General features: G+C 40.5%; 1 protein-coding gene across 7 annotated transcripts in view; it reads right to left on the reverse strand.

Moving 5' to 3' along the window:
- MYO6 (myosin VI) overlaps nucleotides 1-16,441 on the reverse strand; it is a 159,929-nt gene that overhangs the window by 121,328 nt on the left and 22,160 nt on the right. For all 7 annotated transcript variants that reach the window (XM_075923798.1, XM_075923797.1, XM_075923796.1 and 4 more), the window contains exon 2: nucleotides 881-1,018. In XM_075923798.1, the coding sequence (XP_075779913.1) occupies nucleotides 881-1,000 (120 nt within the window). In that variant the 5' untranslated portion in view covers nucleotides 1,001-1,018. The remainder of the gene's footprint in view (nucleotides 1-880; nucleotides 1,019-16,441) is intronic.

Genomic DNA, 16,441 nt, shown 5'->3' on the forward strand with positions numbered 1-16,441 from the left:
CTGACATTAATAAACACAATCAAAAATTGTGTTGATAATTCATTCTAGATTTTTAACCATTATAAATAGGGCCCTACCAATTTCATGGCCCTGAAAAATTTGTTACAGACCATGAATAAGCCCTTCCCTAAGATCTCCTTGTTCCTAGGAGGGTCCCATCAGAGGGGGATTCTTACCCCTGTCCTGTTCTGGCAGTAGAAGCGGGGGAGGGGGAAAACCAGACCATACCCACCTCTACCTCTTAGAACCTCCTGCAGCTGCAGGAAGATCAGCAGTTGCTATTTTCAGAGTCCAGCTCTGAAGGCAGCACAGATGTGAGGGTGGCAATCCCATGATCCCACCTACACAAGTTTGTGTCCCCCTCATCTCCTTTTGGGTCAGAACCCCACAGTTACAACACCATAAAATTTCATATTTAAACATCGGAAAATGTGAAATTCACCAATTTTCAAATCTATGGCCATGAAATTGGTCAAAATGGACTGTGAATTTGGTAGGGCCCTAATTATAAAAGCAAGCATGTGGAAAGGAGAAATGGAGTCTTCATCTCTAAGACAGATCCTGAGCCAGTCTTAGTTTCAATATGGGAAACATAACACTTCACACAAAGACATGCACATGTTTAGTTTCTTAATAAATACAATAGATACAACACACACATGAAAATCTGAGAGCTGGAAACTAAGTGTTTCTTGTCAAGAGGAGCCAGTGTTGCCAAATTCAACATTATGGTCATTTTTGTTTGCAATGAGGAAGCTGAGGCAAAGAAAATGTTAAGTGAATTACTCAAGTCAGAGACAAAGGTGAGATCAGACACTGACTCCCACTGTTGTACACTATGCCTATTATGTGATGGTATAGTTCTTATTCCCTTTCTTACCTTGCCTTTCTGGTTTAATGGTTCAATACTTAAGCTGTCAGGGCCAATATCCACAATCTTCCCCATCTGAAACCCATCAGTTGGGTGTGGAGCCCAAACTGGCTTCCCGTCCTCCATCATTGGAGCTATTCACTATTCCTGTAAAAAAAAAAAATCAAAATCTGACCAACTGTACAGAAACTGTACTATTTTTAAGCCAAACTCAAATTACATAAAATGAGAACACTGATTCTAGTATCAAGTATTTACACACATATGAATGCCTTCTTGATTCAAGAACTTTTACTGTAATCTTTGCCAAAATGCTCTTAGGAAACAGTTTCACATTATGTCTTGAATTCAAAATGCATTATTTGTTATTCAAAAGCACAGGCATCTGAATGAAGCACAGGCATCAGGGTGAAGATGTAAGGCCAAAATTTTCATGCTTAGATTCCTAAAGTTAGGCACCTATACAAGTGTTCAATTTACAGAGTTATTCAACCCATGCAGCAGACACTGAATTAAATAGTAATTTTTCCTGGACTCAGACTTTCTGAACAGTCCCAACACAATATGTTTGTATACTGAATTAGTCTTCATTCTGCACAGCTACTTTAATATTAGATAACCTCTAGTACATAGATTATTGATTAGATTTGTGGATTCCACTGAGTCTGACAGACAGGTTAATTCTTCTAGCCAATTTACTCTTTCCCCCTCAACACACATTCACACACTAAAGAGATATGCTTCAATCACCTCTAAAGCTTCAGAGATTGTAAAAGTAGATGATCTACTCTACTCAAGTTTATGATCTACGCTACTTGAGTATATAATCTACTCTTTGACCATTATCAAAAAATAACCTGCTATTAAGTAAACATTAAACTGGCAACAGACCTCAAATAAATACACAAAAACAAAAACAAAATCCACCCGCTAATGGTATGAAAGTACTCCTTAAATAGAAGAATAATCTTCTCTCACCTTCTTGAGCTAGAGCAATAGTTTTCAACTGGGGATCCGCAAGCTACATCTATGATTTCCAAAGGGGTCTGTACCTCCATCTGAAATTTGTTACGGGTCCACAAATGGAGAATTGTTCAAAACCACTGCACTAGGGGAACTTCAATACTTGTAATTAGGGATGTTAGAGTATAACCAACTAATCATTTAACCAATACGCTCATTAAAGCTTTATACTGCAGAGCCCGCAGCGTGTAACCACTGAGATTTTCAGCAGTTAGACAATTACCTATTAAAATTCAGTTAAACAACTCTTCTTGTAATATTTAGAAGCAGTTGTGGATGACTGTGTTATGTGCAGAAAGGAAGCAACTTATGTATAGGAGGTCCTTTCCCAAGCGCTAGTGGCACGATCCCAAAGAATGTTTATGCAAACATTATTTAGCCCTAAAAGTCAATTAGCTTAATAACTGCAAAAAAAACCTTAACATCTTATAAGCATTCAATCATGGGTGAAAATAAGCGGGTGAGCCCTGGTGCACAGCGCTTGACAAGAGTTGGTTGAGCTGCAGCAGATGTTGACAGGGATCTATTTAAAGAGCTGGCAGGGACCAGGGTTCCAATAGGACAGTACCTGTAAGAAATGTTAAGTTACTTTCACCCCTGCATTCAACCACTGACAAACTGTAAACATATTATTAATTCTTTAGTTTTATTTACATTCAGTATTAGAAATACATTTGTATATCATTTCAAAGTGTCACCATTATATAGAAAGTTGCACCTAATTATAGCACAATAGCCATTCCTCAAGACTCCACTGCCACTGGAGGATGTATTGCACAATTGTGCATCTAGGATTACTACATTTGTACTATTACAGTAGTGCCCAAAATGTGTTGGGCAAAGACGACACACAGGAAGACAGATCCCTCAGCATACATCTGAAGACAAAGAACAAATGAAATAGGATGGAGGAAGTGCAGCATACAAAATGAGCGAAGTGGTTGGTGACTGACACATTTAGTCACTTCCATGTTTTTGTTTTTCTCCAAAATACTAAGGCTATTCCCAGCTGCTCTTTTCCCAGCTATTGTTAACATTCCTCATTTATACCACATTAAATCTGCTCAGTAAACATGTAAAAAATAAATAATATTCTCCTAAATATTTGATATCAATTGCCTGACCTGCAAACTTAATCCAGGATCCAGTCCTCTGTCCTTTTGGGATTCTAATAAAGTTTCTGCAATTCAAAGTTTTTCTTTCAGGTATAATCTGATGCAACTCATCTTTACTGAGAGTGCAGAGGAACAATGAAACATAATTTAAAGACAATGTCATCAAAGCTAGAAAAAAAATGTCAATTCTCCCACTACTGTGCTGATTCTCCATGGCTAGCAGTAATGAAAGCAGTGGCTTTAAAAAATATATATACATACTACTAATGCAAGCAGGAATGACTGAATATACACAGGAAACATTTATTAAGTAAGGTGATATCATTTATACATAACCTTTTCACAAAGCAGAATTGCACTTTATAATGAATAGTTTCTCATTGGAAATTATTAAATATTAAAACAACGTTTTTATAAAAATATTTCTGAACTCTGGGAAATCATGAAGATTACTCACAACCTAACACCTATATAACCTTAGAACGTGTACACGACAGATATTGAAATCCCTTGCAGTAGCTTTGATGGGCTATTGTATTAAATCTACAAATAGTCTATGTATGATTGTTCATATATGGGGGAGGTTTACAACAAGTCCTCCAGGAACTAAAAATAATTGACGATAATTAAGGTGAATCACCAAGACCTCCAGAAAGGCACCACTCCCTTCAGAGGTTTATATATTCTGGTCCAATCTGGATTTTCCAGAGACTAAGAAAAAGAAAAGGTTTTTGGCACAACAGGATTAGCTTGAACTGACTCAGGGTCTTCTTTAGGGTGCAGCAAAGAGTCAGGACCCCTTCAGAATGGTTAGAAAACTGGCTTACTAGCACCCCATAAAACTGAAGGATGACTTCTGTTGTTTTTAGTGTGTGTTTAAATGTCTTTATTAGGATTTTTGTGTGTTTTCTCTATAATGCTTTGACTTTCATAATGTAAGTGCTTGCTTAGAAAGAGTCATGTGGCAACTCATAACTGGTAGCGATACACGGTTCGTAGCCTTTAGAGGGAGAAAGCACTGCACAGGGACTGATCTTTACACAGACTGCCTTGTTGGGGATATCACATAGCATCATACCTTCACACAAACTGTCTCAAGGAAGTGGGACAAGGGTCATACAGGTGACAGAGACCTAACTAGGCATTCATGGAATTAACCATGGGGTGGAAATATGTGCAATTACCTAGAAACAATGATAGTGTACATGTGGGTTTATGGTATATGGATCTAGACTTAAGATACAAAATGAAGTTATTTGGACATATATTGTAAAAACTGTATTAATCTAACAGGAGCCTCTAATTCCATTTTCTCTCATGTTCGGAGTGTAACACTTCAGCAGCTCTCCAGCTATAGAAAAGTTTATGTTCTACCAGTCAAGTTTGGTCTATGTTTACTTGAAACCATCAGCCACATTCCATAAAGTCCACAACACCCGATTATCCTGGTCATGTGTTGTCAGCAACATACAGTAAATCCCTTAGAACAACATCTGTATTCACTCAAACTTGGCTGCTGGCCAACTTTGGTTTTTTTTTTTTTTTAACTTCTGCAAATTTGATCAGATATATACCACAGTTCTATAGATCTTTAAACACTGTGAGCCAGTCCTGACCTCAAAGTCCAATTGTTAGGGTGTAGCTGCTAAACATTTATGTTTATTTATAGGCATAAGCAGACATTCTTTTACATAAGCCTATAATTTTCCTTTATAATGCTTGCTCACGTTAGTGCTTAAGTGATATGTCAAACAACCATTAAAACAGAGGAAAATCTTGTTTCATAAGAAATACTGCCAGTATTCCAGATGTAACCATGTAGCACTACAAAAATGGAGCCTGAAAGTTAACATAGTATCTCTTACCATAAGGTCCTCCTACTAGTTTCTGTATCATACAATCAGGCTTCTCTACAGTAGACTGTCTGTACTTAAATTTGAAACCCAATCACTTAAATCAGGTTTGACTTTGTTTATTCAGGCTTGTACCTTTTCATACACTCTGCAATCTATTTCACAGCTTCCTGGCAAATTATTATTCAAGTATTCTGTGAACACAGAAACACACTTCATGAACATAGTTACACTAATAAAGAATAAAAACCTAATGTACAAGTATTTTAGACCTGTAATCTGACCAGACAGATGGACATTTTTAATAACTAAAATGCATTATCTAGAAATCTTCAGATACTAATTCTTGTGCTAATCTAGCCATCTTGGGCAACAGTAATATGCCTATCTCTATTAGTATCTCAACTCTGACTCCGTACTTCTCCATTACTTGGCACATGTCATTAAGAAAACCTCATAAAGCAATTTAAAATATAAAATATTGAAATACAATCTGTATTATAAGCAGAAAAGTCATAAAAGCCCTGCTAGTACACTGTGATAGCAGCAGCAAAACTGAAACTGTGCACAAAGGAAAGGGAAGATGAAAGATAGGCCCTGAGAAGATTGGTAGTGTTGCTCTCAAGCACACCCAAAAGATCTTTCTCAACGAACAAGTGAGCAAAAAAGTAACTATTTTTTCATTTTTGTATTTAGAGACATACCATTTCAAAATAGTGCTGTTGATAAAAGTTGTTTGTGTTGGGTTTCGAAAAATAATGCAAGTTGATTGTTCCTTTGTGTTTTTTCAGTTAAAACACATTACAGAACTGAGTGCTAACATGTCCTTTCATTAAGTGCCAAATTCTGTTTCTAAGATTTATATTAAAATTAGATAATACACACATCCAGCAGCAATTCTACCAATTGCTCCCCTTCCCCAAGTGAAACAACTCCTTTACCAACAGTGCATTCTGAACTCCAAATGGAATCCAACTCCTTATCTAACAGTTTTGATTAACTTAAATAATATTTAAAATTCTCCCCTCATTTTTCCACTACATTGACCGTGGCTGGTAGGTCTACTAAGAACAGAATTCTTCACTTCCTGCCCTAAATTGCTGTATAGGTGTTAACAGAAGTAGCTATATTTCAGCAGTAGGCAAAGATTTTTATACATACTTTTATATACGATAACCTTAATTTTTTTCTGGTGACTGAAAACCAACTCATGTGACAAAACAGTGAGTGCTGTTTGCTTAAAAATAATACAGTAATTCCTCATTTAACACTGTCCTGGTTTACTTTGTTTCATTGTTACATTGCTTATCTATTAGAGCACATGCTCATTTAAAGTTGTGTCATGCTCCCTTATGTCATTTGGCCTCCTGATTTGTCCACTGCTTACAAGACTTTCTGGAAAAGCAGCCTGTCTTCATGGGGACTTGGTACCAGGATGGGCAGGCAGCCTTCCTCCATTAGCTCCACCAAGTTCTCTGTAAAGTACTGTATGCAGCTGGGCAGCTGCCAACATCAGTTGTGCTGCCCCTCCCCCCATTGTCACGCTGCTCCTGGCCCTCTGCCTTAACGCTGCTTCCCGGAGCCTCCTGCTTGCTGCTGGCGAGGGCATGGAAGACGAGGGAGAGGGATGCTGATGTCAGGATGTTCTGCTCCCCGACTGAGCACCCCACTCCATATCCCATCTCCACAAAGCAGATCTATTGTGTTTTCTCGCTCCTGCCTCAGCCCATGCTGGCTTGTAGAATATGAGGCTACATTAACAACCACCTGTTAATCCTTGAGTGCACAAAAGGGTACCTGTAGCATTTAGTAGCAAAATATTCCCTGGGAAATATTTCACTTTCTGACTCCACAACCTCAACCAAGCTTCACCATCATCATTGCTGTGCGCAGTTTTCAATTGTTTAAAAACCATATACTGTATACATATGCACAGTCTTTTGCCTGCTGAAAAGAAAACTTCCCTGAAGCTTAACCTTCCCTATTTAAAGTCTCAAGGAGGGGTAGCCATGTTAGTCTGTAACTATAAAAAAAACACAAAACCAAGTAGTCCTGTGGCACCATAGAGACTAACAAATATATAATGTATATATATAGTATCATGAGATTCCCTGGGCAAAACACACTCCCTATTTACATTAATTCTTATGGGCCAATTGAATTTGCTCAACATCATTTTGTTCAAAGTACCATTTTTCACGGTGGTAAGCAAGGAGTTACTGTACACAGAAGACAAAAGAATAAGCACACAAGAAATACTTCACCTTGCACATCAGTGATAGCATCTAAAACTGATTCTTACTAAATGTGGATAACCTGCAATAAGACAATTGAGAGGCAAAAAAAAATTCAGAATCCCAGGGCCCTAGCCTAGCATGGCAAAAAAATGCAAGCATTCCTGTCATATTAAAAAGTCAAGTAAAAAGTAGTTTTATCAGCTCTATTTTTTCCTCTCTCCAACATGGTTCCAGTGTTTTTGATCTTTAAAAACTAGATATGCAAAATGCTGAATTTGTAAAGTGCTAAGAAGTCCCTTAAGTGAAAGCCTCCATATAGCTGTACGTTACTACTAGAGTCCCGTGTGGATACAAATGTGTATCTGCATCCAATCCGTGACCCAAAAACATGGCCTGCAGATATACAGATATAGCCACCAATTTGCTGAGCTTTAGTTATTACATCATTCTACCACTTATGCATACTGAATTAAAACTGAGTTTAAAAATTAAAAGGTAACCATTTTTAAATTCACTTCTGATTTCCTACATTCCCTCACCAAAGCGCACTATTCAAATGAACCCTAGCACATGGTGAAAGTTCTACAAACTGCAACATTATATGTTGCAGTTTCTAACATGGCTTTTAGAGGTCTGAGATAAACACTCATGTGAGAAACGATCTGTGAACTATCAGCTTACTGCATCAAGGCACTAGACTGATTGCTAAATTAACTAATTAAGCCAACTGAAAAATAAAACTGGTCTGGTTTCACTGAAGAACAAATAGTATCCCATCACAATGACACAAATAAGCAGGTGTGTATTTATGTGCATATAAATATTCTTCCTTGTGTGTATGCTGGATAGCAAAAAACAATTCACTTGAATTAGCATGCTACAGTACTTTTGGAAAGATATTGCTAATCTCTATAACAGCAAAAAATGGAGCAAATAAGTTGTTTAATGGCACTTAAATGGCATTTTTCCTTCCTAGTTCTATATTCAGTCAAGGACTAAAGCCTGTGTTCGCCGCAGCAAGCAAGATTCCATGACAACAATCAGCACTCCATTGCAGATGACAAGAAATTCTGTAGCAGCTTCAGATAAATTAAAATGGAAGGTTTCATTGAACTAAACATAATTATTAATGCATTCACAACAGTATACCTTGTGTTATTTCTTTGGCTATTAAGTTCCATTTACTGTATGCATCCTCCACAATTTCCAATGAGCCAAAACCTTTTCAGCGCCAAAAACACTTAGCTTCATTGTATAAGTTTGTCTGCACAAACATTTGAGCATTGTTTCCTCAGAACCAAAAACTGGACCTCATTAGTGTACTGTACTTTGAATTTCCAAGCATGTATGTATGTGTGTGTAAAGTAAACTTGATTTTTCAAACACACAGTTTCATTCGTTTTCTTGAATAGTCAGTTTCTACTTTTATTTGTAGAAATCTTTCGTACGACAAAATAGGACACTGGGTAAATGTTTATAAAATACAAAAAAAATCACAAGATGTTCAACGGGATAGATTTCAGGTTGGCAGAGTAACTTTAAATGTTCTTTCTTAATTCCTGGGGTCCTTGTCATTATACAACTAGAAAAATAAAACCAATCTGGCCAAAGAAAGCCTGACATGGTTTTAAAAAAGGTGACAGCAATGCACATGGAAACCCAAAAGATGGAACAGCTTGGACAGGGTTTTTTAATTTAAAAATAAAAACAAAAACCTTCTTTTTTTTATCATTATAGAAGAAGCAAATTAGAGATCTGAATGGAGCAAAGGATGCTTACTTGGCAAATTGGTAAAAGAAAGGCACTACATTCATAGGGACAGAGCAGACAATCACAAAAACGAATGCGAGAGAAGTAAACAAGCAGGCTGCAGAGAACAGCATGAAAGAAACCAGAGTGCCATACGAAATGAAGTCTGTGCAACACTGGCCAGGATGGATTTGTTTAGAGACTTAAAGAATACCACTCCATCTGAAGCAAATTTTGGTTCCATTTTGCCTGGAATGGCCACAGTTTCACTGTAAATCTCATCTTCCCCTCCTCCTACCTGGCATTGAAAGTAAGGAGGATGAGAATTAACAGAATATATTATTTGTCATGTATTTTGCAGTGGTCACCAACTAGTGGATCGGGATCTACCGGTAGATCTTGGCGCCTCTGACAGGTGATCCTGTCTGATTTGGCCAGGAAGCTAGCAAGCACTGGCACATCAGGTGCCCCCCTCCCCCTGCCTACTGTCAGCTGTTCCTACCCTCTACCTTGGAGCTGCCCCCTTGGGAGCTTCCTGCTTGCTGTACAAGGTGAGAGAGGGAGAAGAGGGGGAGCACTGATGTCAGGATGTCCTTCCTGCCCCCACTTCTGTACCCTATCTCCACACAGAGAAGGGGATGGAGGGATCTTAGCAATGCAAATCTGTTACTCTCATATGCTGTGGATATGTCTAGACTACATCCCTCTGTCGGCAGAGGGATGTAAATTAGACATACCGAAATTGCAAATGAAGCAGGGATTTAAATATCCCATGCTTAATTTGAATAAAAATGGCCGCCGCTTTTTGCTGACGTGCTATTTTGACTGCAAAAAACAGCAGTCTGGAGGGGGATCGGTCGACAAAGAAAGCCATTGTCAACTGATCCTGTAAATCTCGTTTTACGAGGCATAAGGGATCGGTCGACAAAGGCTTTGTCAACCAATCCCCTCTAGACTGCCGCTTTTTGCCGGCAAAGTGCCACAGCGGCAAAAAGCGGTGGCCATTTTATTCAAATGAAGTGCAAGATATTTAAATCCCCGCTTCATTTGCAATTTTGGTATGTCTAATTTATACCCTTCTGCCAACAGAGGGATATAGTCTAGACATACCCGGTGTGTGTGTGTGTGTCTGTCTGTCAGTACACAAACACACTATCTGTCACTATCATCTCCTGACGCAGCACATGTGTGGGGAATGGTTGTTACAACTTTTACTGATTGCAAAGTGTGTTATGTTTGGGTTTTGACCAGTCCGTGCATTTCATGATTTTCATTTTGCTCTTATGCTTAAATTTAATTATTTGAGCAGTGAGTTCTAAAATGCCTAACCCGTTCCATCTGGATTAATTATCTCCACGATAATTGCTGCTCCTGGAAGAGTCTGGCATGTCCCTGCAGCCCCTGAGAAAGGCAGAGCAGGGGGTTTCCACATGCTGTCCTTGCCTGCACACACTGCTCCTGTAGCTCCCATTGATCACTGATAGGGATCCATGGCCAGTAGAAGCTAGGGTTGCCAGATGGTTTAAACAAAAATACCGGATACACTTGACTTCACATCACAAACTACATTACATCTTATTTAGAAAATACCGGACATTTCTATTTTCTCAATTTGTTTCCTGAACAGCAAGCTAAAATATTGGACTGTCCAGTTCAAAACGAGACACCTGGCAACCCTAGTAGAAGCTGTGGGCTCAGTGCCTGTAGATGGGGAGGAGTACATGGAGCCATGGAACCACTGTTGTACATGCCAGCTGCTTTCAGGAGTGGTGCAAGGCCAGGACAAGCCTGCCTTCTTAACCTCAGTGCTCCACCACCAGGAAGCCATCTCAGTTAAATGGTGCCTAGCCAGAACCTGTTTCCTGAGCTTGTGTCCCAGGCATGAACCTCCTCCTGCATCCAACCACCTTCCCCAGACATGAGTGCCCCTGCATCCAAACTCCTTCCCAAAGCTTGCACCCCAATCCGTCACACCCTGGGCTAAACCCGGAGCCCCTCTGACACTCCAAACCCCTTGGCTGAAGAACAGAGCCTGCACCACAACTCCCTACCGCAGCCTGGTTAAAGCAAATGAGGTTCAGAGAGGAAGAGGAATGGAATGAGCAGGGTGAGGTCTCAGAGAAGGAGTGGAGTGGTGGCACGGCCTCAAAGAAGGGGCGGGAAGGAAGTGGGGCAAGGGTATTTGGGTTTGAGGTAGATCTTACATGGCATTTAAACTGAAAAAGTGATTTTGTGGTTAAAAAAGGTTGGAGACCACTGGCCTAGAGCATATATAGGTACAGGGGACATCTTTTTAAGCATCTCTATAAATATAAATGAATAAAATGAAGCCTGTAACAAGACTCACATTGTCATCAATAGGACTGACATTGATTCTTAGCACTCAAAGCCTGCTAGAATTTATTTGTATCTTTAAAAAGAAAATATAGACTACCTGGTGTATTAGCTCTAAGCAAAACCTTGCCTAAGCTGCAATTTACATTTTATCATTAGGAATTTCAACTTCACCAAAAGGCAATAACTCACCTTTGCTCAACTGATTTGTTAGTCATAAGAAAAAGAGTAAAAGAGAGTTTCCATAAAATCTACTTATGTATGCTGCACCATTGAACTGCTTTGTGAAAGAAGCTGCAGTACAGCCAGCCTCCTTTCAATCAAGCCTCTTCACACTGGATAACCACACACACCACCACATTACATGAGTGCCTACCAAGCGCTTTCTGGTGACTAGTGTAAGAATATATTAATACATGACAAATCCAGTCACTAATGACTAGAATTACACTTTCCCTGGCTAGCAGCACATATGAATTATTCTGTTGCAGGAGGGGAATGATCATCTGGGGGTAAGGAAGAAATCTATCCCTTCACCAGAAGCCACTCAGGGCATGTTGACAATGAAATCAAATGTTGATGGTACATGTGTAGACATTCCCAAACTAGCTCTAATCTAGTTTGCTCCAGCACAGTAATGAAGAGTGAACTGTGGGCTATTACTGGAAACATGCAGCATGGGCTCCAGCAAGCTACCTGAGTACAAGCCCACCAGGGAGCTTGGGCAGAGACTTGGAGACAACAAGCTCAAAGTCACACAAGGGATCACCTGTTTATCTAATTTGACCTTCTATTGCCCACCTCACCACCCATAGCAAATCGAACAACTAAAATGAGACCAAAGTATTAGAACCTGTAGAAGACTAGACTATTATGTGTTACAGGAAGAGAACAGGAGAGACCAAAGTTCATCAGTGGCAGAAAGGCCCCTGCAACAGCAAGGAAATGATTAAGTGAGAGAGTCAGAAAGTCCTGGCTAGTAATCTGTACCCACACATTAGAGAAGAAGGTGAAAAAACCCAAGGTCTTGCCAATCTGACCTCGGGGGAAATTTTTTTTCCCTAATCAAGAATGTGAGCATGAATCAAGCACTTTGGAAAGATAATGTTTATCCTATTTCAGAGCCCTGACCTACCTCATCCAATGTTCTATCTCCAACCAGGCCATCCCTAATGCTCCAGACAAAGGAGATTTTTTTAAAACCCCAGAATACATGTGGGGGGGAAATACCTTCCTGACCGCTTGCAGGTGGCCAGCTAAAGCCCTGAAGCTTAAAATCCTAAGACAAACATGGGAAGTGAGCACCAGGACTGCTGGGCCAGGGCCTGTATCATCACAAGCCATCCCATCTTACAGTCACATGCTGACATTTGTCCAGTTCTTGCTCAAAAATAATTGGAGTTGTTTGCCTCCCATCACTCCTATTGGAAGGCTGTTCTAGACATTACCTCCGTAGTTGTTAGAAACCTTCTGAGTTCGAGTCCAAATTTGTTCACTGTAAGGTTGTTACAATGCATGTAATTAAGTAACCGTGTAACTGCTGGGAAAAAAATCAGCAGTTACACACAGGGTGGATGCCAGCTCCCAGGGAGTCTCCCCATGCTGCTGCTTCCGATACAGCATTGGCTCATTGGTTAATGTGCACGGTTACACACAGGTCACCTCCCACTCCCATCCCATGCTGATGCCTCTGTATTAGCGGCAACAGCACTGGGGTGAGGAGGGAAGAGAGGGGCAAGCAGCAGCTAGTGCATGTAGGGAGCCAGTTAAAAGATTTTCAGCAGTCACACATTCACCTGAATAAACCGCATTTCAACATCCCTAGTACAGACTCTTACAGCATCCTACTACTATCCACTTTACAAGGAAAATCTCACCAGATCTCCTACTCTTATTTATTTTATTTTCAATTTTTAAAGAGAATAATCTTTACCTCTCACCCCACGAATATTAAGTTTCTATTTTATTTAGTTTGTAATCAAGATCCATAAACCTTCCAATTTTCTTCTTTCATAATTTTTGTTTTAAATATAATTTAAGCTCTCTCTTCCTTAGGCTAGATGGGAATTTTAAAATTATAGTTGTTGTGGAGACATCAAATCAAACACATCAGTTTTGCATGTTCGGAAGGAAGTGGGTTTTGTGGTCACTTCAATGTTTGCTAGAAGCAAGTTAAATCGTGGTTGTGGGCAGCTGCTACGAAAGCTTCATGTCGTTCATTCAGCCACGTTATTCTTGAGATTTTTCTAGTGAGACATAACTATCACAGGCATTCATGGGCCTAGGAAACAAATTAGTTTCTGATAAACTGGGCAAACATCACAGTGATCTTAGTGTATCAGGGCCAAACCTTGAATGTGATTCTACATTCCAGGGACAAGCTTAGGCAGAGATCAGAGCACCAGAACAATGTACTTTTCATAGCCCATGTATTTTGGTAGGTGAACTGCAACATTCAGTACTCAACAGAGCTATTTTGAAATAGAACAAACTGTAAGAATCAAGCCTAGAGATCATAAATGCATGGAGCCAAACTGGAGTCTCATGGTCTATCTGCAGATGACTGTGCAGTATTCTAAGGCATTTTTACCAACTGTAGTCATGGGCATTAACAACAGAGTCCAGAAAACCCCAAAGGCTGTGTACTATCTCGATGATGAGATGACAGAATTCAGCAATGGACACTATGTTACTGGCAGCAACTTTTTCAAAACCCCCTTTCTCCCTGCATGCATAACCCCAAAGTACGTCAAGTTCCATTCCAGCTACCATTCTTTTCCTAGAGGTTTATAACTTCCTGGCAGAAGAACTGAGCTCTCTTTCTCCCTATAACAGGGCTGGGCAAGATGCTGTCACCTGGCCAAATCCAGCCCGTGGCAGCTCCCAGCTCCACCGCTAATGTGTTGCCTGGGAGCCTCTGAGGAGCTGCAAGACTTTTTAATTGCTGATATTTAAAGGTCTCACACTTGCAGTAGCAGTTGCCCGGCAGGTGCAAGCCCTCTAAATAGTAACAACTGAGAGGGCTCACAGCTCCGGGCCCCACCACTAATGTGTTACCTGTCAGTGGCCAGGAAAGCACAAGCCCCTTCAGTAGCCAGACAGCCCCCCCCCACATCTCAAACAATCTTGCTTGCCCTCTGAGATGTCTGTATACAGAGCAGAGAAGGAACAATAAGAAGATCAGCATAGCCATTAAGCTTTGATCTGCTTTGACCAGGATATGCAAGTTTCGCTGACTCTGAGTAACGATTAAGGAAATAAGCTAAGCTCGAGGCTGCAAGAAGTGTCAGGCTGGCACCTATGTTGATTCGAACACACAGAGTCCCTGGGAGAGGAATTTCCCACTGAGAAAAGAATCCCCAGTAATTCCAATTTAGTTATCTCTCTTACAAGTGTAAATTAAGTTCACAACTCTCTTGTAAGAACTGGTCTCACAAAAGACAGACCAGCCCCATTTGGCATGACAGACAAGAAAGAGAAATACGTGACCCCATGAGTATAAAAGATGGGCCCAGCACACACTCACTTTGAGTGTCATTCTACCCTCTACCTGCTGGTCGGGTTAGGTATTTGACCTCCCGAGGTTCTATGGGGACGCCCACCTCGTATTTTCGTCTTTCCTAGGAATTGAGGGACCGGCCCTGGCCTGACATGCTGGAGTCGAGAGGCACAGAAGGGGGTAAAAATTGTACCTGGATGTGGTCCTCTGTCTTAAGTGTACACATAGAAAGAGTAAGCTGTTACTTGGTACCATTATTTCTATTTTTCTATCTTTATCTTCTTTGTAACCATTTTTAAGATCTATATTTTGCTAGCAGTTAAGAAATAGAACAATAGCCATTGCAACCATATGATTTATAAGCTTCCTCAAATAAACCTGTAACTGTTTAAGTTTTAACCTGACTCCTTCAGTTGCTGTAATAGAACCAAGCACAATTTAAAAGAACTTCAGCGGGTCATAAAGGGACAGATATAGGAAGCCCTGACCGTCGGCTGACACCTTCAATTCCTGCTATTTAAAGAGCTCGCAGTTCTTGGCTCTGTCGCTAAAATATTGCCTTGCAGCCTCCGGGAGCCCTTTAAATATCAGCCACGGAAAGGGCTCTTGGCTGTGAGCTCTTTGGTGTGTCTTTAATGCAGGGGTGGGCAAGATAGGGTCCTTGGACTGGGTCTGGCCTATAGCCACCCCACCATTACCCCCCCCCCCCAGCCAATCAAGACCTGGGGACCGGGAAGCGTGCAAAGTCTCCTCCCCCTACTAGCGACACGCAGCACCAGAGGGAACTGCCAGTCTTCCTGAATAGTAATTTATCAAACAATTCAGCAACACATTTTTGATAGCAGAAGTGTCACTTCATTCTTAAGTTACTAAAGAACTTTCCTCAGCAGTATCCAACACCGGTGATTTATTGACATTTAATTACTACAATAAATAATTTTAATTCCACATTTTTTTCAATGAGAACTAAACAAGGATGCCTTCCTTCTCTTGCTAGCTTTGTGATTAATTCAACCAAAATGGACCAGTACAATTTGGCATCTTAAGATAAGAAAGAGGATACGGGCCCCCAGGGGTATAAAGATGGGTCCAGCAGCACATTTACTCGGAGTGTCAATCTACCATCTATCTGCTGGTCGGGTTAGGTGTTTGACCTCCCGAGTTTCCACAGGGACGCCCACCTCATATTCGTCTTTCCTAGGAATTGAGGGACTGGCCCTGGCTTGACCCGCTGGAGTTGAGAGGCACAGAAGGCGGTAAAAATTGTACCTGGATGTGGTCCTTTGTCTTAAGTGTACACATAGACTTAGAGCTCTTTAAAGATTAAGCTGTCACTTGGTACCATTATTTCTATTTTCTATCTTTATTTTCTTTGTAACCATTTTTAAGATCTGTATTTGCTAGCAGTTAAGAAATAGAGCAATAGCCATTGTAACCATATGCTTTTATAAGTCTTTTTTAATAAACCTGTAACTGTTTAGGTTTTTAACCTGACTCCTTCAGTTGCTGTAACAGAACCAAGCACAATTTAAAAGAACTTCAGCTGGTCATAAGGGTCAGGTATAGGAAGAGCTTGGGCGTTTTGGATCGTGTCACTCCCAGGTGACAGATCAGTTGGGGCATCTCTCAGTCTTCCCTAGACTGCCCGGTGCGCAGGGATCCTGTATCCTAGCAGCTGAAATCTGAGATGTAATAGGCTCTTCCTATGAACTCGGGGCATCTGTCAGCCTGTTGGCTGCCCTCTGCAACGGGACCCCGGT

Source organism: Pelodiscus sinensis, chromosome 3 (assembly GCF_049634645.1).
Source record: "Pelodiscus sinensis isolate JC-2024 chromosome 3, ASM4963464v1, whole genome shotgun sequence".
In the NCBI taxonomy this organism is placed as follows: domain Eukaryota; kingdom Metazoa; phylum Chordata; order Testudines; family Trionychidae; genus Pelodiscus; species Pelodiscus sinensis.